The 26,098-nt window shown below is 36.6% G+C and overlaps 1 protein-coding gene across 1 annotated transcript in view; it reads right to left on the bottom strand.

Annotated features, from left to right (window-relative positions):
- COBL (cordon-bleu WH2 repeat protein) overlaps nucleotides 1-26,098 on the bottom strand; it is a gene marked incomplete at both ends in the record, with an annotated part of 147,503 nt that overhangs the window by 59,526 nt on the left and 61,879 nt on the right. The window contains one exon of the mRNA XM_079533895.1: nucleotides 9,835-10,029. Within this exon, the coding sequence (XP_079390021.1) occupies nucleotides 9,835-10,029 (195 nt within the window). The remainder of the gene's footprint in view (nucleotides 1-9,834; nucleotides 10,030-26,098) is intronic.

Below are 26,098 nucleotides of genomic sequence, written 5' to 3'. Positions count from 1 at the left end.
ATTTCAGTGCAACTACTATCTATGACTTTTCCAGACTGCTACCAGATTACATGGGTCAAATATCTAGGTTAGAACTTCTTCAATTTTCTCCTAAAAGAGCTGTAGTGGATTAGATCAAGATTCTGTAGCAAATACTTACAAGAGGGCAGGAAAAAAGATATGTTCCTTCCTACTGATGTTTTGCAATCACCAGCCTCTACAGCTAGTTACCTCCTGCTGTGATTTCTATTTAAAAATTCTGAACAGATTTTCTTTCTTGCAGGATTTCATTAGTTTCCTTTTGAGCCCACATAAATTCTTCACACTCACATCAACCCTTGGCAAGGAGCTCTACTACTTGCATGAACAACCATATTCTTTGGTTTTACACGTTTTGCCTTCTATCAGCTTCAGATGATGCCCGCCTGCTCTTGTAATTGCTGGCTGAATAGCTGAACAGTCAAATTTCTATTCGTAGTCCTCATACCACTCTTTCAAGATAAAAAAAACAGCTTACTTAAGTTGCACAGCTGTCCTTGTATTAATCTAGTCCACACCTCTGATCGCAATTGATGCCCTTCCAGGAAGACTTCTATTCTGTCTGGGAAGCAGCACTACTAGTATTCAAGATGGCATAAAAAGAATCACAATAGAGTAGAATGACAACTTCTTTTATCTTCTTTTTCTCTCCTAAAATACTCTGCATTTGACTTTATTTCATTGCTATTGAGTTTTGAGTTGACATTTTCAAACAACTATGTGTTATGAACCTAAGATCTTCCTAATTGCTTGCTACCACACAAAAGACCACTTTACAAGCTACTGGGGAAAACTGGAGTGTTTTTTTCTCTCATTTACATCATACTAATTTATAAAGAATTTCATCTGCTCATTGAGCTAAGGAAAAAGAATCAATCACACACATGAACTCTCAAAATCAACTGAAATGCACAGACGAAGTTAATAAGCTCCTAAATAAAATTTCAGACAGGATGGCTGAAATAGAAGTCCCAAAACAAGAGATACTAAAAGCCCAATGAAAAGTCTTATAATTACCATAAAATATTTGCAGCCTACAACATTCAAAATAGTATTTTCTACATGAATTTATTGTGAAATACAGAGAAATACATAGTTAGCTCTGAATGTAATGCCTCCTACTTATTTCCATGGGAACTACAACAGATATAAAGAGCACAATAGCACTGATAGAGCAAACTATCAGCTACAAAACACTGTCTTTCAACATAGCCACCACTATTTACCTATGTATTTTTGCCAGCAATGAGTAAGAGCCTGAATGCCACACTTGTAAAAACCTGCACCAGTGGAGGTGACCCACTGTTTCACAGCTTCTAGGACAGCACAGTTGCTAGGACTGCCCATGCAGTCCATCCTTCACCAGTCCATCCAAACAGATGGAAGTTGGAAGGCACCAAATCCAAACTAATGTGGATATGGCAATATGCTCCATGGTCTTTGAACTCTTATGTGGCCAGCTGTTATCGTTTTGCATGAGAAAGGTTTTCATCTCAGTCCTGACTCTTTGTCAGATTAGTCAGCACTGTGATGTAGCAGACAGCTGATGGTTTGTTTGACTGGAAATCCAAAAGGATCACCTCTTTCCTATCCAAATGACAGCGCACATCACCGTACCCACTGAGGGCTGCATCTTGATCCTTTTCTTCAATGCAGAATTCACGTCTTCACACCATGGATTGCAATTAGAGTCTGGCTTGCAGTGATGACACCATGTCTTGTCACTGGTAATAATGTGACCCTGGAAGCTGTCTCTTCAGCCTCATACTACTGTTCCAACAGGTCCTGACGAACTTGTATGCAGTGCTCTTTCAGATCCCGCATAAGCATTCTTGAGACCCATCTAGTGCTAAATTTGTGATATTCCAACGTAGCAACTATTGTTTCCAATACACTGAAGCCAGTATTCAGCTCTGTACAGTTTCTTAATCATAATCTGCTGATCTGCATGGATGAGCTGCTTGAGATGCTCCTCATTTTGTGGCGTGACAGTTTTGTGTGGCCATCTGGAACAATAAAGTTTGTCTTTCAAGTCACTGTTGCCACTTCTGAAATGCGCTATGTATCAAATTCAGTGACATGCCTTTGCTTCATACATACATCAGATGACATATGTAAGACTGCCACTCTGCTGCCATCTGTTGCACAGTAACAAAAGGTAATGAAATCCTAGCAGGAAGGTTCAGCCTCTACTGCCATATAACCTCTGATGTCACGGCCTCTGATGTCATGGGCCAACATCATAAAATAGGAGCTGTTACTTTCAGAGCAGCCCCTTGTAGACAGAACTTCCATTACGAGTAGAGTTCTCTATTAATTATCTATCTATTCACATCAATACACGGAGGTAGACTCAATCACACTGTGACCCTATCAAAACACAAACCAAAACTCACGCAAATTGTGTAAGGAGTCTTTGGCATTGTACAGCACTGTACTAAAATACAACAATTGAGAAAAAGAGGATGATTTAGCAAGTTTTCTTAGCAGTTGTAATACACCACTCAAGAACTCTGGTAAGTAGTATTAGGTTTATTTTTGAACTATAAAAAGACCTCTATACATCCTTGATTACCTGTTCACCATACACAAAAAAGTGTTCTTTATGTATGCTTACATAACCTTGGGCATCTAAACACTGTTTCCAAGAAACTAAACATCTTTTAGGCAGATTCAATATCCTAATCTTCATCACAGAATACTGCTGAGGAATCCCACAAACCGCCTAAGGGTTCTAAGATATTGGCCACCAACATCAGTGACATTTATAATCTAGCACTCTTGATGTCCTCAGTCAAAAAGGACTATGGAACTTTAAAAATAACATGCACCATTCACGTATCAAGTCTTCTTAATGCATAAAATGAACACCAAAGTAGAAGAAACAAACAAAACAGAAAGAGGTGCAAATCCAGTCATTAAATTTCTTTTCATCAACGATTCAAATAAATAAATAAATAAACTGTGCTCTCCTTCCTCTTTGGAACAAACCTTGCTTTCTTATCTGCAGAGAACTTACTGAAAACTGACAAGCGATTTACAAGATGCAATATTTTGTTGAGCTAAAGGACACATTTTGATAAACAGATTTTTCCTAGTGCAGAAATTGATTCACTGCATCCTTTCTCACAGCGTGCAACATGTATCTGTTATTCTTACAGGAGACTTTTTTTTTTTTTGAGATTCCTCACAGAAAAAAAAAAAAAAAAGAAAAAATAACCACATTCACAGAACACTTAAGGGGAAAGGAAATGTGTCATAAGAGAAAGGTTGCAAAGTCCTCACCCAGAAGACCTCTGAGTCAAAAGAAACCTCCCTTCCTCTCTGAAAGATGATTAAAAAAACCATACACTCATATCTTGTTGACTTCAAGCAGACATTTTTGACTTAGGTGTAACCTGTGGAAGGGAGATAACTGATCGGAGTCCGTCCACCCTCTTGTTGAATAATAGGCTCCTTACTAACAAAGAATACAACTGTCACATAGTCTCCACTATGAACTGCTCATTACCTTTCGCTCCATGTTGAAATACAGAAAAAAGGTGTAATTCAAAAGGGACAAAAATACCTACAGCAGAATGGTATTCTGCTGCAATAAAAAAAAAAAAAAAAGAAAAAAAAAAAAAAAAGAACTAAACAACAAAACCAACAAAAACCCTTCTCTTCCCTCTGTTACCCTCATGTAGTTATGACTATAATCACTTGTGCAAAAATAGGACCACCTCGGTAAATATAAACAGATTTGAGTCTCCTCCTCTCAGAACACAGAGCTCTAGTTGGAGAGAAGTTTTCACAGTAATGAATGGGAGCAGATGCACAAACGAGTCTGCAGTGGTTGTTCTCATTCAGTTGTTGTGAAATTGAGGAACAGAGTCGCAATTGCAATGCCTGGTGGTACCGTGCCTCTCCCATAAAATGATCCTTCTGATAGTCGAAGGAAACGCATAAGAAAAAAAGGCACAAACACAGGCTCCTTGCTAAGCACTTAGTGCTTCCTAGAAGCGAGGCCCACTGCAGGAATATTATTGCTAATTTAAATGCCAAACTGATACAAAGTACGCAGGGACAAAGCAGATTCAAGAAACTTTAACTCATGCAGCAGAGAGATGGAAAGCTCTACTGATGGCCTCTTTAATGACACAGCCTTGCATACTATAAATGTACCTTATTCCACACTGTCCTACAGTGTCTGTATCCATTGCCTTAGGGTCTAATTTGCAGCCACATGGAAATATATCATTTTGAAAACCTGGCATGAATAGCAGTAACAGTATGATTTCAAACCAATCAAGATTATCCTTGAAGTCAGAAGCCAAACATCTGTGCCCTCAGATTATATAAAAGGGAAATGGAAGAGTGGTAACCACACCATGGAAATGAGCAAGAAAGATATCTATGCAAAAAAATGAGAGTATGCTGAGGAGGAACATGAGTGGAAGAACGCTCAGATGTTCATATTTACAATCTTGATTCAAATTTTGCAACAGAAGGCGATAAAATGAAAAATAATATGATATTAAAATCCCAATGGACAGATAATGAGTTGCTGGGCAACCAGACGTAACTTCTGACATCTTAGAAGTGGAAAACGTCAAGCTACAAACTGAGCTTCCTAATTATGAACAGCAGAGAACTGTTTCTAAAATCTTGGCCACTGTTCTAAAATGTATTTTACTCTTAAGAAAGATAATGAGTCATCATTGCAAGTGGCTTCCAAGTTCATAACTGTAGTATGCACACGTATATGGGAAATCTGACAACTACAAATTCAAGGACAGAGTGGAAATGAGTTTATGGTTTAATAATTATGCTGTATGTTAATTATTATTTCGGTATAATTTCATTCATGGGTTTCCTTTAGTACCTTTCCTTCACATTCACTACTCAAAAATTCTGTGGCTCTGTCTGTCAGAACAAACCTCATGTATGTTTTCACTACACACTGTAACCATGTGATTTAAAGTATTTCAGGGTTGTCTGTAGATAGATATAAATTCAGTGGCTTTCAACAGGTCATTTCATTAGAGTATCGTTCTTTTGACACGTTCCTAATATCCTCAATAAATCAGAGAGTATGCATCTTTCAATAACTGAAGTATTCTATTTATACTGGTTTATACTGAAAAGGATGAACAGTACTATAACACAACTTCTCCTGTGAGAAAGGCATCACTACCAAAGTCATGAAAATGCTTCTCAAGGCCTAACCTAGGGGCCTGCTAGTTCAGTGGCACTCCTCTTGTTGAGTGCTGCTGGAATCAGAACTATTCCAAGTGCAAGATGGGCTGAAACAGGGGAATACATGCTGTGTGAGGCAGGTGCCACCCACAAAAGAACAGGAATACTCCAAAAAAATAAATAAATAAAAACAACAAAACACCCTTATGTGATGGTCATGTTATGTATGTAACGAAGATGGTAAAAATAGTTGATTTTCTTCAAGTGGCTTACTCACATGAACAAAAGGCTTTCTCAAGATATTGATGGCAGGTTTTGTTCTCTCTGCCTTCAGTTCATTTTGACCAATCTTATGTCTAGGCAGAGAAAAGAAAACTTGCTATTAAATGCTTTGAGAAAGCCTTTTATTCATGTGAGTAAGCCTCTTCAACAAATCAGCTATTTTTGGTAATAGATACTTGATAAAACACTGGGGCAAGCAGTCTGCTCTAAAGGTAAGACCAAAAATAATGAGTCAGCAACTGTCCTCAGCAATCCAAGCTTGAGATTTTAATAAAGAGGAACATAAGAAGCACAGCAAAATCCACAGAATGGCAAGGTTGTTTGTTTGTAGCAACCCCCAAGAAATCATGTAAACATTGAAAAAACCTGAAAATTTCATTTTTAGTGCCTTCTGAAAATGTGAGGCTATTTTTACACCTGCAATAAAAGCCAATGACACTTTTTATTTAAACTGACTGTCTTGTCACATTGAAACTGAAATTAAAAACTACAAAACAAATGTCAGAATATTTGTGCCTGTCATACTGTCCCACTCTTCCACACAGTACAGGAATTTGACTGGCTAATAGCAAAACTTACATGCTTTATATCTTCATGCAACATGAAAGACTTCTGATTCTGAAAATCCCAGCAGCTGAATCAGCACACAGCTCCTTTATCACATTCTACAAATTGTGTTTTCTGGCTTCTGACATTAAAGCTATTAAAAAGATGGAAGCACTGAAGAGCCCTCTTCTAATTCTGAAGTTGTCTCCAAAAAGCCTCGTGATTTTGCTTGGAACAAACCACTCCATTTCATAGAAAAGGCTCTTACAGAAAGCCCCTCGGGCCTTATTTATCATCTCCCTTCACTCCAATTTCTTCGCTTTTCCATAGACATTAAAAAAGGTAATTATTCCCATAAACTCTATTTTGCCAGTGTATAATACTCTCCATCTCCAAAAGATTTAAATACTCAGTTGTACAACTCTTCCAAGAAATGATCTGAACTATACTTCTTTCTCTTTTTAAGTAAGGTCACTGAATCAGATGTGCTTAATTGTCAGATTTCACGTACAGCTTCTCTCCATGTACTCTACAATGCTCTACTCATACAGATTTTCTCTCATATGTTTTGTCTAAATGATGTGTGCTTTTTCTGTTGGTGACTCATTTTATACTCTGCCTACCATAAGGTGACCCCAGGTTTTGCTAGCACATCCTTGAAAATGCTGGGACAGTGAACAGAGAATGTTTGTAAAGGAGTTTCATCTTTTGTTCACTCCATACACTACTATTCTACATATCTGAACAGTGCATGCTCCAAGTTGCAACTTACCAAGGAAAGGATTTCCTTGCTTCTACAAGCAAGGCATCTTAGTTTCTGGATTTCCTATTGGAAATATTACCATATCTTGATCTTTCAAAGAATACTTTTTCACATGGCTTCCCATCATTCTAAATTGCAACGCTCTGGGGATGTTTTTAAAAAGAGGGTAAAAATACTTTCTAACGAAAAAAATCTATGTGCTTCTTTCTTTGAGTCTGCCTGCCCATGCAAAATAGTTGGTGCATGCTCAGCACACTCTGAAACACTGTTCAACTGTCATCTAATGCAAAATGAATACTTGCTAGAAGAGATTTAAAACAGTTACAGAGGAAACAGTACCTTACAGCAGACACTGAAATAAGAAAACTAAACATGGAATAGCAAAACTAATTATGCTACACTATAAGATAATTAGAGTTACTGCGGGGGTCTTACCCAGAAGGAGGTAAATTACTGCAAGTTCCACAGAAACAAAACTCGCACTATAGTATGATTATATGCAGTGACTCACCTACCCAGAAAAATGAGCAGAAAAAATGTAAATTTAAAAGCCTAAACATCTCTGATCTCTTCATACACATGGAAATTTCTGGTTATAATCACTAGGCAGGGAGACAAGATGTATATTCCTAAAAGCAACATCTACACTGTAAAGAAAATGGAATGCCCTAGAGCTCAACAATGGGTTAAAAATAATGTGCTTGTTGGGTTGGAAAGTCAAACTGCATGTCTCCATAACAGCTACACTATTTGCTTTTCTACACAGCTTTATGGAAGGAGATAGTTTGAAAAGAAAAATGCTTCTGAAAGTTCAGAACACCACTGTTTTCATTTTCTATTAATGTGCTAGTTTCACTGGAAATAAACATGTTCCCCCTTTGCAGGATCTTCCTGTTAGTAACAGTTGCACATAAATAAAGTTTTCTAAACAAACATCTTATCTTTTTATGGAAGGAAGTCCATTAATAAGGAATTGACGTCCTTCCCTGAAAAAAAAGAGATCAGTGCTAATTCTTTCCCATAAACTAAAGAAATAAACTTACACCCTGAGATTTTTTACTCTATATTCACAGCAAACTGGATAGTTTGCACGTAGATAAGAAAGAACTGTTTGGGCATTCATATAAACGATATTTCTGTTGCTGCCTTCCCACATAATACATAACTAATCTCTTCCCTCAGTTTTTGATTGCTTCATGGAACTTGTGCTCCATTTCAACTGTACTCCATACATTCTTGTTTGAACTACAACAGTGAAGCCTGTGAACCACTGTCAGTGTAGGAGCTTCAGGAGCACAAATCCAGTTTTGACATGGGCAATTGTTTTCATAAAGACGTCTGCTACCCCCCAGAAATGCAGGCAAAGTAACTCTAGCAACTGTGTTATACTTCTTACCATACTATTCACTGGCTACTGTTAGCTGTTAGCTCGACAAGACACTTGTATTGCCCAAAATTCTCAGTGGAATATCTTCTGATGCAAACTTCACCTCTTTTCCTTCAACACAGCTTTTCCTTTAGACTCTAAGAATTTGAAATTGACAGAACTGCATGCTATTTTTGACAAATACTTTTTTTTTCCAAGTGGCTTCAGAAATCCAACACTTTTAGTATCTATAACAATGCTGAAAATACAAATGCTAGTATTAAAAAGAGATTAGCTTCTGACTGGTTTTGTCCAAAAGAATGCAAAATGTCAGTGCCACACTACATGCAAATAAGCCTAAGAGAATGGCAGAATAATGCGCTTACTTTAAAATTTTTAAGCGTTTGAAGTGCCATAACATTTTCATAGAAAAACACCTATTTATCTTAATCACAGTGAACACTTAAATCCAGGGGACACAAGAAACCTCATCACAGTACCTACTATAGGAATTTCAAAAGGAAAACAAGAAAAAAGGAAACTTAAAACAAGAAAGTGCACCAAAAGCCTCAATGTAATTGTTTCTCTTGAGCCATGTCTGCAAAAGGAGTGTTACATGTTTTGAAAGATGAAGCATTTTCATGTCCCAGCAATCACACTTTTGCCTAACGTAAGCATTGGAAAATAAGATCCCATGATTCTTTACCAAGTTAACTTACACAATGATTCATTGGAGAAGGCACTCAAGGTGTGTTCAACACAAGCAAATACAAGAGTGGCAAGGAGTTAGACTGAGCATTAGACTCCTCCTCATCAGTGGCACTGAATTTAAAGATTCCTTCCAGACTCCATTTTAGACTAACAGTTCACTTTCCAAAGATAAAACTGCTGTAGATAAGACAAGCCCAAAGTAGACAAAGCCAGTCCCATTACATGACCTTGAAAGTATTGGCTCCTTGCATTCCTATTTAGTGGAATATGTCTAGATATATCTAGACTTTCACAGTTCACATTTAGAATGCTGTTTTTAATGCTGGATGCAAAAATCTTAATGTGCTTATGCATGTTTAATAAGTCCTTTCCACTAAACTCCATTTTTTTCAAAAGGTTAGGTCCTCAGAAAGGCTTTTCTCCTCAATTTCTATTTAATTCAGGCTGACTATGTCATGGAACAGCAATCCTTTTTAAAACACTGCATTGTTTTACCAGACCACATGGCACAACTACGAAAACAGGGTAGATCTTCTGGTATCCAGCATAAGAAACAAGGATGTAGGCACCATCTTGACCAGTATTTGAGGAAAAGAGGATTTTCACTAGAACACTCACCTAATTTCCAAGACTATCCTGGCCAATAATACCTAGCCACTCTATATAATTACCAGCTTTTCTATTCTTATTTTTTATTCTCTCTCCTTCTTTCAGCATAACGCTTCACAAAACTTTTCCCATTTAGAAAAATTCGTAAAAGAGAAAAGCGTGGGACAGTCTCAAGAAAGCCCAGTAAATATGTACAAAACTCCAAGACTTTTAACGATTTTATTTTCTAAGATCAATAGTTTCAGTGTGCAGTACTTAGTGGTTTGTCAAAATGTCTGTGAATGACTTTAGATGTGATGAATGAACTGATGGTAGCCAGCATATTCAGCAAAGAATTCAATTTCTGTGGTGTCCCTGTTACCTGTACTGTTGTCTTCTCCTGTCCGCTCATCTCCAGATTCTGCAACGGAGGTGTCAAAACTGGTGGAGGAGGTGCTCTGCGCTTTTTCACTTCTGGGTTTGCTGTCATTCCTGAGATATTACCAAGGGACAGCGATGGACCCAAGGTACTGGAACGCGAATTCACTGAAGGGGAGTTTGGTGCTGTGGAAAAACCCTGTAAATGGATTAACATTTTGGATTAACATCACTTTTTAAAAACAGTGGGAGAGAAAGAAGAAAAACAACACACATCTGGTTACCGTTTAAAACAATATGAATAGTCACGTATGTTCATCTGCCAAACTAGTTGAACTGCAAACTGTAACTTTTGGACACTTCTAAAGGTCAACTGGAACAAAGCCTACAAGCAGTATGAATGTCAGAAGGCACTACAAGCATCTACTGCAATACTATGTTACATTTGATGGGAATATTGCCACTGTTTGCTATTTAAAATGCACCATATAGATATGGTCATCTAAACACATTTTCAGTTATATTTGAATTACAAGTAACACACATATCTAAAAGCAACCTTTACTCTTAATTGAGAACACTGTATTAATTGTATGCTGCCTGAATCCCAGGCTTTTATTACTAGTTCTCCACAGATTTACATAAAAGAAACTCTGCTACCATAAAACTATTTTCAATTTATATGCATAATCAAGTGTAAACATTTACAATTTACTAACACCAATCGATGAATATGCTCAAAAGAAGTTCCACTGACAGACACCGTACTGCATTTAAACATGCTCAGAAGAAAAGCAGAAACTATTTCAGTATTTCTTTATGTTAAAAATTACTTCAGTTCTCATTCAAAACTTATTAAAATCAAGGGAATAATTTTCACCGATTTCTGAACAAGACCTTTATACATTTTTATCTTAACATTCATTCAGAAATACGTGCAGTCATACAGTAGTAAATCTAACAGGAGAAGATCAGGAACTGAGATTGAAAGAAAATTTTGATTTTTTCTTTAGTTTTACACTTTAACTCAACTTTAAAATCATATTTCTGAACTTGCTAATTAAGATCTTTCACGTTTCTCTCAAAACCTGTTAGTCATTTTTTGATATACTTATTAGGAGAAGCTTCCATACTAAACAGAAAATTACTTTTCAGTTTAGTTATGAGACAGTTATTTCTGAAAAATGGTTTTTGAGAACCATTACAGTATCAACCCGCTCTGAGCTGGAGTAGGATTCCTACTCTGGAAAGGAAGGTTGATGACCGTGGTTGGTAATGCTGTTCTCATCACCACAGAACATGGTACTGCATGTGCAAAACTCACCACTCAGTGAGTAAAGCTCACGTAAAGCTTTCAGGTGGAATTCTGACCAAGACTGGCATGAAACTACAACTCACCAGAAATATCATCATTATCCAAATAAAAGAGGGAGTTCTTTGAACCTAAGTTCTAGTCCAGGAAGGGCTGAAAAGAGTTCTGCCTCTGCTGCTTTATTACTGTGGTGAATATCTGTGATTTCTGTAGGACTGTAACTGTCAAGGAATTTGTTCATGACACAGTATGATAATTTCTTTCCATATGTATCAACATTGTTATATGTATGATATATGATATATATGATACATATATGATATCATATATGATACGTATATGATATGTATCAACATTGATCTTAGCTAAAAGTTAGAAACGTGGAGCAACAAGCTCAAAAAGGTAATTCATTTAATTATAGTACTTTTGAGGAAGTACTTATGAAGCATAAAAAGCTAAAAAAAAAAATTTAAGCAATGAAAAAACAGACATAAACAACACAGGTTCCTGACTGCTTAGTAAGATTCAGTGTTTGCAGATTCCCATGAAAGCAACTGAAAGTGGTAATGCGGATAGCAAACCCATTTGCATCCTATCCTGAATTTGCCATGGATGTGACTTCAGGCTAATATCTGGACTTTTTTGTTACCTTTTATTTTGCACGCTGCACAGACTTCATGCCAGAATTGTGTATTTAGCACAAACAATGCATGGTACCAGACTGCTCTGATCAACTACAGTTTTATTAAAGAATCAAAGCAGTATTTACCATGTCTTTTTCATCACTATTCTCTGAACTTACTATCATCCACTGTTCCTAAACAAAAGAAAACAAAAAAGCTCTAAGTGGAAGGTGGGGTTTGAAAGACTGGAAGAGATCTCATAAGGAAACATGCTCTTTTCTTAGACCTGTATCTCAGGCAGTGGGAAAAATAGCAATTTCATCTAACCCTACAAGGTTTTAAGTTCATCTCAGTGCATATTGCACCTCATTCTACAAAATAAACTTCTATTTTCTCCTGAAGAAATGTCTGGGCTCACAGGGTGAAATAAGCAGTAGTCTCCATTTCCCACATACTTACTTTTGTTCACATATTTACAAGATACATAAAACAAGAAACAGCTTCTCTCCCAGCATTAAAAATACAGGTTACTGACAAGAACATAGGGTGTACCACAGGTGGAGGGGAAACCAAGCTCGTGTATTGCAGTCAATATAGTTGTATGAAGAAGTATGCCCTTATCATCTGTTTCACTTGACAGCAACAGGTTGTGGAAAATGTTCTGCCGAGAATCAAATTCAGTTTCTACAATCAGAGTGTTTTGTAACTGCACTGTAGAATTAAAAAAGAAAACAGGAAAATAAAAAAGATCGCTGGATTGAATTACGTAAAATTTTTCAAAATGTCTCTACTTGTAAAACCCACTAATTACACTAGCATTACAGAACTTTGCTAGCAGTTCCAACGATTAAATAATGCAAACCAACAAGATTTCTCTTCTCTTCTCTTCTCTTCTCTTCTCTTCTCTTCTCTTCTCTTCTCTTCTCTTCTCTTCTCTTCTCTTCTCTTCTCTTCTCTTCTCTTCTCTTCTCTTCTCTTCTCTTCTCTTCTCTTCTCTTCTCTTCTCTTCTCTTCTCTTCCTTTCCTTTTCCTTTTCTTCTGAATTAAGCTGAAGAAAACCCATTATAAGCACAGTTGCATCTGCACAGGTCCCCAGTAAATCTAGACTCTAGCTGAGCAAGAGTCTTGAACAGCTCCTATACAACTACAGCCTAAAGTTCATTTCAGTTCCGCAAGACAGATGTTGGAAGGAAGGAAGAAACAGTTTGTAGAACTAGAGAGTACCATCAGATTTCATGTATATACTGTTTAGTGTTAGATTTGCCATCTAGTTTCTTTCCTGCTTCTTAAACTCCTGAAATATAAGGGACCTTCTTTTTTCTTCATGCACCTGACTCTTCGAGGATAAACAGTTTATTTTCAAAGTGTTATCCCACTTCTTGAATTTAGCTTTCAAAGACCTTTTGGATGGCCAGAGCAGGACTGTTTAAAAATACAGGGTACATAAAGGCTCAGAATAAATCGGTGGTTCAGGCATAACAGTTTCATTTTCAGAAGAAGTCAACAAGATTGAGAAATACCACAGCCCATAGAACTCAACTCAAGTATAATAAAATGCCTTTTCCAAATTATTTCCTTTTTAAGTATGAACTTAAGCTCTGATGTCTTACAGGTATTTAGGAAAATTTTAGTGATCATATTAATAAAATTATGTGAGATTATCAATTAAGATCTACTAAAATATAAATAGTGCTGTCGTGAGAATCTCATTTTACAAAAAAATATCTATAAAAATGTGAGTCGGCTTCTGTTTGCTTTCAAAAGATATCCTTGATACACAGCTCTCTGACCCAAAGCTCTGTTAGTAGCATTTCCTTGATTTTCTGATGACACTAAGTGGTATTTAAAGGTCAGCAAGGAAGAGGCTGCAGCTTGCCTGTGAGAGTGATCTGACTTCCCGTTCTCTGTCCACACCAGACAATAAAAGTTTTTCAAAATGTCAAGTTCCTTTCTTGTGAGGCCTTTCTTCCACAGCTCTTTGCCAAAACTCACATATTTGAGATCTCAGTCTTGTTATGCAACTTCCTTCTGAGGAGTTTTTAAATCAAAGGTAATCAATTGGGTTGTTTTTTTAGCACTCAACGTACCAGATGCATCAGCAAGATGTAGTTGTTTGGGTTTTTCTCCAAAAACAAAAGAGACAAAATAAAATATAAAGGAAATCATTTTGTTTGAAAGCGTAGTGTGGGTAAACCTGAAAAATAAGATCTAGAGCAGGCACGCAAGTTCAGTTACACAGTGACAACAAGAGTAGTTTTACCTGTTGGAAATTTAAACTCCATTAATGCAATGCTTATTGATTTGCTGAATGACACAGCAACTGGCTACAACTGACCATTTAGAATACCAAACATGTTAGATCAGATCTACTGCACACATTAAAAGTCTGAGGCCACTTGCCTTGAGATGATAGTGAAATTCTTTATGCTAGCATTAAATTTGACAAAAAATGAATCCAAGCTCCTGTTTCAAAATAGAGCAAAATACTGTGATCATAAGATTACCTGGATGCTTTTTTTTTTTTTTTTTTTTTTTTTTTTAATAAACTGTGACTTCCCAAATCTTCCTTTTCAACTGGCCACAATGAATACAGCTTGTTTTTTGTACTCCATGATGCACTCGTGACGATCACTATGATACCTGCATACAGCCTGCAGCCAGAAAGGAAAAAAATACATGCTTCCTTGCTCCAAATTTTTTTAAAAATGCATTTTTATGCAATTTACTCATGTTGGTTTATTGTTTCATCCCATGTTTGCATTGGCATGAAATAATCAGGTCACTCATCACAGTACTAAAAGAGAAAGACATTCAACATCCATGGTAGTAACTCATATGGGAAGAATCACGTTGATTTTATGCATCTAATGAAGCTTTCAAGGTCATCTTATAAAATCTGAGTTATGTTTTGAAATCTGTACACCTCCAACCCCATTTTATCCTCATTTAAGTCTGTTTTAGTATCAAGCTAGCAATTCCAGATTCTACGGTCAGGCGTCAAGTGGCGGACATCAGAACTCAAACAGCTTGAATCAGAAATGTCTGAAGATGTTCTCTGTCCTGTGCCCTGTCAGCTCTCCCTCACTATGGCTGACCACACTCCTGTCATTTTAGTAGCAAGTCTGTTTACCAGAAATCCTAGCAATGCCAGGTGCAAGCAAGAGTGCTCCTGTATAAGCTCATCATCTCCCAGCAGCAAAGTAGCATTATCTATCTGCCCTTGCAGAGGTTACTAAAATCTTCCTGTGAGAGGTATACACTATTTGCAATTACTCTGTTTTACTGCTGAAACTATCCTTATTGTAATGTATTTTTTTCCTCGTAATTTAATTAAAATTTCCCTTCCTATAAATTGATTTGATTCTCTCCTGTCCTCACCGTGGTAAGGTCACTCAGTGTAAAATATCCCTGTATCTCTACAGGTAGAAATGTATCCTCTATCTATCCTGTATCATTTCAATCACTGTAGTAACTCGCAAGCATGCATGCTATGGGCCTTACTGAATCAGAGCTGAGGAAGCCGGTAACAGGAAGAAAGCAAAACAACATCAATTCAGAGCTCTCATAGTTAACAAGTCAACTTCAATCCAGTAAAGTGAAAATGAACTTGCTACAGACCCTTCTCATGCTCAATTTATTTACTTACTGTTTACTTTATTTAGTTACTGTCACTGTGTCCTGTGAAGGATGAAAAATTGTTCTGTTGAAATCTGAAGCTAATTAATAAAATAAATACACAAATAAAAAGAAATAAAATAAATACACAAATACAAGAAACAGGTTGCTGAACATTCTTTTCTAACAAATGTGATTGGTATTGGAAGTAGGTGTATGTTCAAAAAAGCAAGCTTTAGCTCATAACCACACAAGCTGATATATTTTCCACTTAATATTCCAAGTACAAAGTACTTCCTATCTTCCACCAGATTCTCAATTTCCAGAAATATAGCTAAAGATCTGTGAAATGTGAAGTACTTGAAAGACATTTCAACACTGGTATAAATCTAATGACATCCATGAAAGCCACAAGCTTGAGCATGCACGTGTTACTTGCATGTCCAATCCCATAAAATGCCACATCAAGATTAGGGTGACATACAGATAACAGAGAAATAAGACATGTTTATGCAGAAGCTTCCAGAACACGTCAAATTCCATCACACCCTCACTGTGCCATGTACTTGATACAATCAGGATAAACACTTTTTTTTTTCTTCTGGACGACAGATGCATTTTAAGTAGCTTTAAAATGTAAATATTCTTGGTTTTGGAGACGTAAATCCCAGTAAGATGACAAAACCCTCATTCAACATAGCACAGAAAGCACCTCTGCAATGGATATTTTCTATGGCACTTGGTAGCTTCATACAAACCTCACAGTTCATCACTGTGGTGAGAGGTAAGACTGCAGGCCGCAGACGTTCTAGGAAGTGAACTGACAAGTCAAGTTGAACCATGGATAAAGATCTGTACTGCTGGCAGGTGCTTAGAATAAGGTTTCCTTGCATTTCGTAAGTGCGAAATGACTGATTTTGACTTTCAGAAGTGCACAGAAAGCTGCCTCAATTGTTACAATACTGCTTTTGTTGTTGTATTTTTTTTTTTTTTAAATATTGCTTTGGGAACATATCATAATCTGTTTATATATAAAAGGTACCCTTTCAGAGCTAACTTATATCTTCCAGGTTAGACTGCTAGAAACTTACGTTCCATAAGTCCAAACCCTTAGTCACAGCACACTGTCAAAATGTGTCAGCCCATGAAAAAAAGATTGCATTTTGAAAATAGGTTTTTCATAACTGTCAAAAATATGAATATGTAAAGGCAATATAGGGAAAAAGATTAAATTCGAAATATTCTCACGAGGGAGCTTCTAACAGAAGTGTCAGCAAATTTCCTTATTCATGATATTTATCATATTTTTGGATAGTTAAATGCGTATGCACTAAATAAGAGTATCATGACCTGACAGTGCAATGACAGCTACGTGACAAAAAGAAAAATGTTTTGTTCTATGCCAGTAAAAAAAAAAAACAACACAACAACAACAAAATAAAAACCAAAACAGAAGACAATAAAGAAAAAGGAAGATTTATCTATTCAAGATGAAATATATCATCAGAGAGAGATCAGAGATGAGCTTGCAATGAGAGAAGTAGAGGGAGTTCAATGAATTATAATATTACATAGGGAAAAACGTAGAAAACACTACATGTCTCTTCTGGATATCCATACAGGTGGTACAAAAGAAGAAAAGAAATAAGTTAAAAAATACATATTTTTATATATATAAGAAGTGAGAACAGCAACAAAATGATGATTCATTTGACAAAATGAAGTGGATATGTTCTCCAGATTTGACCAGTGAGGTAGCCTTTGCAGAAATTCAAAGATGATAATCTAGAAAAAGACAGAAGCAAAGCAGAAGCCTTCAGTAAATGCTACAAGCTCAGGCACTTACGCACAACAGAAACCATATTCTGCAAGAAAATGCAATGACTGTTTATATTCACTGGCAAAGTGAATGCTCATTTGTTGGTGTGAAGATGGTGGGGGAAAAAGGTCACATGAACAGAACTCAAATTGGTAAAGACTCAGTAGTGAGAGGAATGGAAAAGGGGATGAAAATACAGATTTGTGAGCAAGCATTAGCTATTTCTGTGGTAAAAAATAAATGCAAACAAAGACACACAACGAAAATGGATGAAAATAATCAAAGAAACATCTTAAAACCAACCAAGAGATGTTTAAAAACCAGTGACAGACCTAAAAGAAAAGTGTGTTTAAAATACAAAGGAAAATCCACATGGACACTAACATCCAGTTAAATCTCAGTATAGAACAGAGACAAAAATATCGTAACAGAAGTGAAAAAAAACCACAACCCAAGGATAGAACAATTGAAAAGAGTCTGTTTACACTTGGCCGTAAGAAGGCCATTAATAAATCTAGTGAGAACAATCTTGGAAGAATTAAGATGGAAAAAGCCAAATTTTTCTAAGTCTGAAAAGGCTGCTTACTTATTTTCGCTTACACTTCAGTGTTCTCTAAAAATAGATGAGCTCAACCAAATAGCATAGCACAACCAAGGCAAAAACCCAGATCTATCTTTATTAAGGCTTTGGCAACAGACTTCAGGAAACAGAGTTCAAAATGTCAAAGACCAACAACAGTAAAAAAGACATTTTCATAATTTCCGCTGGTGTTAAGCATTCATCAATCATAAATAACCACAGAAAGGATCAGAGATCTTGAGCAAAACTAATTCATCATTGCAGTAAGAAGTCATTTTTAATAGGCTTCATCATTCTTTTAAATCGGTCAGCCAATATGCTCAGTCTATGGAAGGCATGAGTCGCTATACTTGTGATATACACCTTTATGAAACTCAAAATACTTCGAAAAACTACCGAGAAGAACTTCTACTGCAATACAGGGAATATCAGGCCACTAAATTTGACCACTTTCAATGCATTTCCATTGTAGATATTCCAACGTGTACTGGAGAAGCAGATGAAACGTAAAACTTTCAAAATGTCTGCTCTAATGCCTGTATAACTAATTCTTACGGAGATCAAAAATAAGAATAAATCCTGGCAAAAGTTTTTTGTGTATGTGTTCTTCTGGTTTTAAAGAAAAAACTTCTAGTTTTATTGAAAGTGTTTTTATTTGAGGTACACTGAAGTGTTCCCCCTGTCTTTTAGTGGAAGTGGTGTCCTCCAGTGAATTTTCCAGAGACAAAGTATATTAACAATCGATTCTCATCGTTGTTCAGTAGCTGCTGAGCTTCTGGCACACACAACTTTTGGCCTGTGAAAATTTTATCTCGGTAAAAACAATACAGCTGTTGATGAATGGAAAAAAAAAATATATGTACTGATATGCAAAAGCTAATTTTCACTAAGATCTGCAGAACTTCCCTAAAGTCAAAAAAGCTGCTCTGATTTACTCAAGCTCAGGGAACTGGCTTCCACTTCCAGTCCCTGTAATCCAATTCCCACACAAATACTTGGTTAATTTAGAATGAAGTTGTGCAACTATTTTTTCCCTTTGAAGTCTATGGTGACTGTATGTGTTTAGCTACAGGGAGACAAAAAAAATTTTAAAAAATCACCCAAATGTCAAAGCAAATTTTCAAGAAAGAAGCATTCAGAGTTTTTAATGATAAAACTGCCAAAAATATTACTGAAAAATGATATAACCTCCAAAGATATTAAAACTTAAATTAGATGAACAAAACAGCTTCAGAGCTCTGAAATTAGTGCAGATCATAAAACAAATGCTAATTACAGAGTCACAAAGAGGACTCAAGTCAACAGCCAAGAATTGTACTATTTCAATTAGCTCTTTCAAATGACTATATGTGTACATATACACGTGTATATATATATATATATATATATATATATATACACATATATATACACATACATAGGTATGTACACACATTGCTTGAATAAGCTCTTTCAAATGTCTGTACGCATCATTATGTGAGCATGTATACATACCTGGACACAAAGAGCACAACAGCCTAATTCTTAAGCCCTAGATGGAAACCTAAGACAGTCCTCAAACTGCACCTACAGTTTCCATGCTAAGCATTTCTGGCAACAAATAATTAGCCAAAGCAGACCAACCCTTTAAAACAAAGACAAACAACAATGTACACATACTGTGCTCCAGCATTAGCTCAGGTATTGATGGCAATGAATCATTTTGATTCATAACAGCTGAACATTATGATCAATAATGGTGGTCAAGAAACAATACAAGGGTGAGGAGAAGGTATAGAGAAAACATTTTCTTGTTGGACAATGGATGAAGCACATTCAAGCGGATGTGCACATCTGCCTTCTGCTTTAGAGATGAATACCTACAGACGTTAAGTTTGTTCCATTAGAGATGAAACATTTCAGTAGAAAATACACATAACTCTGAAAAAGTCACAAGAAAATTCATTTCAGGATCATAAGAGATTCAGGTCCCAAACTTCCTCTCTAATCAGAAGCATTCTCCAGAGGCTACTCCCTTTGGAGAATAATCAATACGCTAAACATACCGGCAAAAATCATGCAAATTTAGTAATGAAGGAAAGAAGAGCACTTTAAGAATAACAAAGCATATTCACCTTACAATTTTCTGAGAATTTTATTCCATCATAACCTCAAATATCTTTGGCCTTTTTTTTTTTTTTTTTTTTTTTTTTTTTTTTTTTTTTTTTTTTAATGGAAGATGTCACTATTAGAGTTTTAACTCTTTGTCTATGCCAGTCCACTTTCTAAATAAAAGTCAAGTTGGAATACAGGCTATGGCAAAGTGACTGGAAGTACAGCTGTTCCAGAACTCAAGCTACTTCATTCTTTTCCACTTATCCACTTCATGTACATCATTTCATATTTTTATTTTCCTTTGCAGTACACAGCAGTCGACTGAGTTTCTCCAAGTCAAAAAATTCAGCATGATTTTCCATAAGACACCAATGTATGATTTCTGATACTTGTATGATACCAAATTTCACACTGCACACAGCTTTGTTTCACACATGGATTTTGCATGAACTTCTATGAGATCAGAATTCAGGCATTTCTGATTCAAGCTGTTTGAAGATGTTCTTCCTCCTGTTTTCGGTCAGCCCTCCCTCACCATGGCTGACCACATTCCTGCTTTATACACTCACACTAACAGGAGTATTCCAAACCATTGGTATCCATTCCCCATCAAGGAGCTGTGGCACAATCCTTCCAAGCTCAGCTCTAAATTTAGGTGAAACTTAGGCTAACATCTGTGAAAACAGACACAACCATACCTGCACTTACACTTTCAACAGCACAGTAACTTCTGAAAAAGGGGAAGCAGTACTGAGAACTGTGCTTACTTTCTGGGTATGCATGTCAGATAGCAAAGAAAAAATTGCTTTTGCAACAAATTACTGGTTGATGAAATCTGTTCCTTACTTTGCCACTGTTTGCAATTCATTTTCTGAAAGACTTAACAAGTTTTACTTTGGGGTTTTCTCCCTTCTGGCTTGAAAATGTTCCAGAAGCAACTTCGAGGACTTTATCTGTGTCAACTGTCCATCAAAAAGGAACAAAGTTCATATATTTTCAAAGATGACAGCGGAAGTGGCAGCAGATCTTTCTTCTTACGAAAGAGAATCTAAAGTAGCACGAGGAAGAAGGATTTTAAAATGGCCTGGCATAGATAATGGCTAACAAAGCCATTATAGCTTACAGAGGACATGGTCCAAAGCCAGCTGAAACCAGCAAGAATTTTTCCACTGGCTCCAATAACTTCTGTATCAAGTCTCCAATGGACACACACTAATGTTATGATGCCAAAAGACAGCAACAATGTGCTCTGAACTATGTTGTCACTTCTCCAGGAAATCTTTTTCTTCAGTATATTTCTGAACTCAATGACAATCATAACAATGCACAGCTCTAATTTTTTAAATACATATTTTGGCTTCATATATCAATACTTTCATCTCTATTGTAAAAAAAAAAAAAAAAGAAGAAATTAAGGTACCTTCCAAAAATACACACAACAAATAGGTAAAGGGTTGTATTAAAAAGGTTATCTAAACACAAGAACAAAAACCACAAGAAAACAGCACACAAACCAATGGAAAGCCTTGTTGTGTAACTATTTGGAAAGGAGTTAAAAAAACAAAATGTAACCACTCCTAGCCCCCCCACCCAAATAATGTAAAACAGTGTATGGAACAAATGACTACTAAGAGCTAATAGATCCTACATCGCTTTCAGCTTCAGCATGATGCTTTCCTTTAATTTCATATTCAGTCACAGGAAATTAAAAGTAGAATAATAAATTAAGACAATTTACAATCCAAAGCAAAAACACTGCAAAGTCTTGTCTTTTGCACATAGTAGGAAAGCTTTTTTCCTTAATTCAACAGGTTGCATAGAAAATTTTCTCCCAAAATTCTTTTTTTTTTTTTTTTTTTGGTTATTTTTGGGTGGTGTGGGCAGTTTTGAAAAGACAAGTTAATTTTAATTAATTAGTAGTTAATGACTTTGACTTCTACAACTTGGTTGATATTGTCTTTCTGATCTATAACCTTTAGACTAGAAAAAGGACCTTGTTTAAAATTTGTTAAATTTAGACGGCGCCACAAACCAGTATTACCCCCCTCCTGCCCCTGCTGCACTAATCTCCCATGCCAGCTGCTCAAATGTTTACATTTGGAGGGCTTTCTCTGTTTGTGCAGAAACGCTCTCTGCACAGTATCTCTCATCTGTACATTTGCCAGAATCAAGGCAAGAAAAGCCTTACTGCTGGAATTCTTGATTAATAAATAGTCTTAAATGTTTCTTCTGCGCTTCCCTCTTCTGTCAGATCCATTGCCATTAGGTTTTTACAAGGCAAAACTCCACAGTGCACTTTATTGGCCTAACTCTCGTCCTATGCAAACAACTGTAAATCAGAACAAACTGAACCTGCGAAATTACACCATCTCTGTGCTGAAATTGAGACGTGTACTTGAACATTTGCTGGAATGGAAAGAAGAATATGTTATAATCAGAGGAAAGGAAAAAATTTAAGAATAACCATATTATAATGGTAATCTCTCCATCTCTCTGTGCCGGCATGCTTCAGAGTGCCTGCTCAGCTCATGTCCCCAACATCAGTTCCACCTGGCTCTCACCAGGTCACCAAGGAACCGAAGCAGAAAAACTCCAACAGGTGCTCAGTATTACACTGAAAATGTCACTGGGTCCACCTCCTGCAGCCCGTCATAGCTTTAAGAACTCTCCAAGGCTGTTTTTTGCTGTCAGCCTTGTCTTCTTCTGGCCCTCCTTCTTGTGTAAATCACAACATAAACAAACAAAGAAAAAATAACTACAAGAAAGAATATTTACATGAAGGTATTACTACTTCACATTATGTCTTTAGAAAGACTGGTCACTATTTGACACTCTCCTTTTCCTTTCCCACTTGCCTCCCAAAATACTGCCAAGAACTGAACTGAAATATTAAATGCAGGAAGATAAGAGAAAAAGCAGCGCCTAAAATACTTGCTACCATTTTTGTTAAGCTCATAGGAGAATATCAGCTTTGGAGCTGCAAGTAAATGACCAATAAAATCTAATTTAGCACTAGAAAAGAAGAATGTGTAACAGCTACATAGACTACAGGCACTATGTCTCTCCTAGTAGCTAACAGCTGAGTAGCACAGACAGTAAAGAGTTTCGCACAGTCCTTGCTTCACGTACACAACTTCTATTCAAGTTTAAGGGTGACCTGTAAGGATCGCTAAAACTTATGTAAATTTGACTTTGCATGACAGAACTAAGCCACAAAGTTCACTTTGGAAAACTCCCCCATCAAAGTGAAATGTTTTGTGTCCTGTCAGCAACTGTTGTTTTGTAAATCCTCCCTCATCCGTCATAAGATGTTACTGAGACATAACGATTTCACACACTACCAAGCAGCTCAGTTTTGCCAACGAACAATAATGCACAGAACAAATACATGTGGAAATCGTTAGATCTTCTAATTAAAAGAAATGTTATTATTTGCCACTACTTTTAATGAAATTGAGTCTTTGCTGTCCACAGAAGAGGCTTGGAAAAGAACCAAATCCTATTAGCACTCATGCTTCAAAAATTCTTTGCAAGTGAAAAGACGTTATACCTTCACCGATACTGAAAATCTCTACTGTATCTAAAAATCTAGTAGGGTATTTTAGACTAGCATAATGAATCTACGGTTACATGGGACTTAGATTATGCCACTACAAAAACAGGTGTTATTGCCAAAAAAAAAACAACAACACCAAAAAACCACCAAAATCTCTATTGTGTGTTAGCAACACGGAGTCCATGGCATACAATTAGCCATTTCTGATTTCATCTACTGAAGGGCATTGGCATAAATACACCCTAATCCTTTCATTACAGCAGTTACATTTGGAAAGCTTTAGAACTATTTTGGATATTCATTATTAAATTAAACAGAAACGTACTTTGTAATGGAATTAGTAATGCCAAATCATTCCAAAACCATTCCAAAATTAAACAGAAAAAACATTTTATGTACACAGAAATATGTGAAATCCCTTCTTAAGTAACTATATCTCTGCTTATCCAATATTCTTTAAAGGCGGTACTTTCAACACCACTGTATTCTTGCCAGTTACGCTAAGAACAATATGCTGAATAAATTACGACCAAATAGGAATTACAAGGCTATTATATGCTATTAAGGGGCTCTGGTAATATTAAATGCCAAGAAAGCAAAGCCTGAGTGGTTGAGATGTCACTAGAAAAATCTCAAATGGAATTTAAGTTTGCCTGGATGTTTTTTTTTATGTCCTTTTATTAATGCAAATTAGAAACCATTGGCCTTATTAGCTGTTGCTTTATTCTTTTTTTTTCTAACGAGTTAACTTCAAAACTTTTCAGTGAAATCAGTAACAGAAGATGAATCAGACATAAAAGGATTTTGGGTGGTTAAGGGTGTGTCACAAGGTCTTAATTAAACATCCGAGGGAGATATCTGAGCCAACTTACACCAGCCCAACTAGGTACATCCACAGAACACAAAAGGAAGACATGTAGTCCAGGTTTGGAAGCTCAATTGCCTCATATACCTGGCTAGCCTAACTTACCACGTTCTCGTTAGCTTGGGCCTCTCCAACTCATACCTCTCAGTGCTTTCCCTTCAATAAGCCTGACATGTATCCTTATGATGTGCTTACTCTCATTTTAGGGCCTGAATTCTGCTTCTGGGCATGCTATGCATAAAACTGCTGAGAACCCATGCTCATAACTTCTTGCCTAAACTCCTAACCTCCATCAGGATCCATGAAGTTGGCAAATCTCTGTCATCATCAGCAAGGACTTAATCCAATTAGGCAAACCTAAGAAACCTAGCTCCACACAAAACCTAGCTGCTGGAAGAAGCAGCTGTTATCTTTCTCTCCTCTCTCATCCTCTGCACCCATCTACAAAGTTCAGCGACTCTGTAAGAATATGGGAAATCCAAGTTCAAAACTTTATTCCAGTTGAGAAGACTTCCAACCCTGCAGAGCAGACTGCTCAAACACATGAATGTGACTTTAGGTAGACAGAGACTGGAGACAAGGTGATCTCAACTGAGCAGCAAGCATCAGCCATTTGGTTTCTCCAGTTCTAGCTTCAGTGACTTATTTGTTGGATCTAACATCTGCTTAGCATAAGACATACAAAAACATCTCTGGCGCTGGCACTGTAACACATAGCTGCCACCACACTTAAGTTAATTTGTTGTTAGTCTGAATAGTTAAGCTTGCTCTTGGTCTCTCCTTCTGAGTCACTGAATATTTGGGTATCTTTACAAAAGGATGCTTCCCACATCAAGAATACCTCACAGCTTTGTTCCAGTCATCTCTAGCCCAGCCAGTACTTTGGTTTACATTACAAAAGAAGAAATAATTCTCTCAATAATGGTCCTGAGAGAGATAGACTGGCTGCTGTCTCCAAATGCACAGAAGGGAACCCAGACTTTGTTCTTTCACATTTTGGCTAACAATGGTAGGTGGCAGTTTTATAAAGTAAAAGTCTTAAACTCAAGATTTAATCCTGAGTAGAAGCAGGTAGCAGATGCACAAGTTGGTCAGACTTTAACGCATAAAAATTGTGTCCTGATTTAAGTGGCTTGAAAACTCAGTAAACGTGACTCTGATGCTTAGATTTAGTGTCCAAAATAACTAAAATTACTTCCTTCAAAATACCCTTCAAAAGCCATTGGAGGAACAGAACTTTCTGAGTTGTCTTTTTAAAAGTAGAACCGCAGGGGAAATGATACAACTCCAGGTTTTTTTTTTGTTTTGTTTCTTACTATTTTTAAAAAGCAAGTGAATTGTAGTGATTATATCAGAGTGCATTGTGATGATTTTGCTCTCAATCATGACATTTTATGTAAAGACAACTTCTGGTGACTACTATGTGACAGACCTTAATTTAGTAAAGTTTTTCTTGCTGCAAAAAATTATTTAGCAATGTGGCTTGTAAAATCAATTCTCAGCAGAGGAATGGAGGGGAAAAAAAAGTTCAGCCTAAATGATTTCTATTCTCTTTTTCTTTTTTTTCTTTCTTTTTTTTTTTTTTTTTTTTTCTTTTTTTTAACCAAATGACTTAAGTCACTCTTGCTTGGTGAGGGAGGGAGCTAACAGACTCCTGAATGCATAAAGTTGGCAGTCCTGTGGCTGTACAACCTAAGAAGCACAGCCAGAAGATGGGTCAGCCAACACCTCTCTTCACAAGAGTCTGCTTTCAAGAGCTTATAACATTATGATGCTTTAACCATAGCTGGTGAGACTTCCCATT

This window comes from Tetrao urogallus (genome assembly GCF_951394365.1).
Source record: "Tetrao urogallus genome assembly, chromosome: 3".
NCBI classification, from domain to species: Eukaryota; Metazoa; Chordata; class Aves; order Galliformes; family Phasianidae; genus Tetrao; species Tetrao urogallus.
Note: the sequence above shows the minus strand (reverse complement) of the source record. Positions and strands in the feature narration are given on the sequence as shown.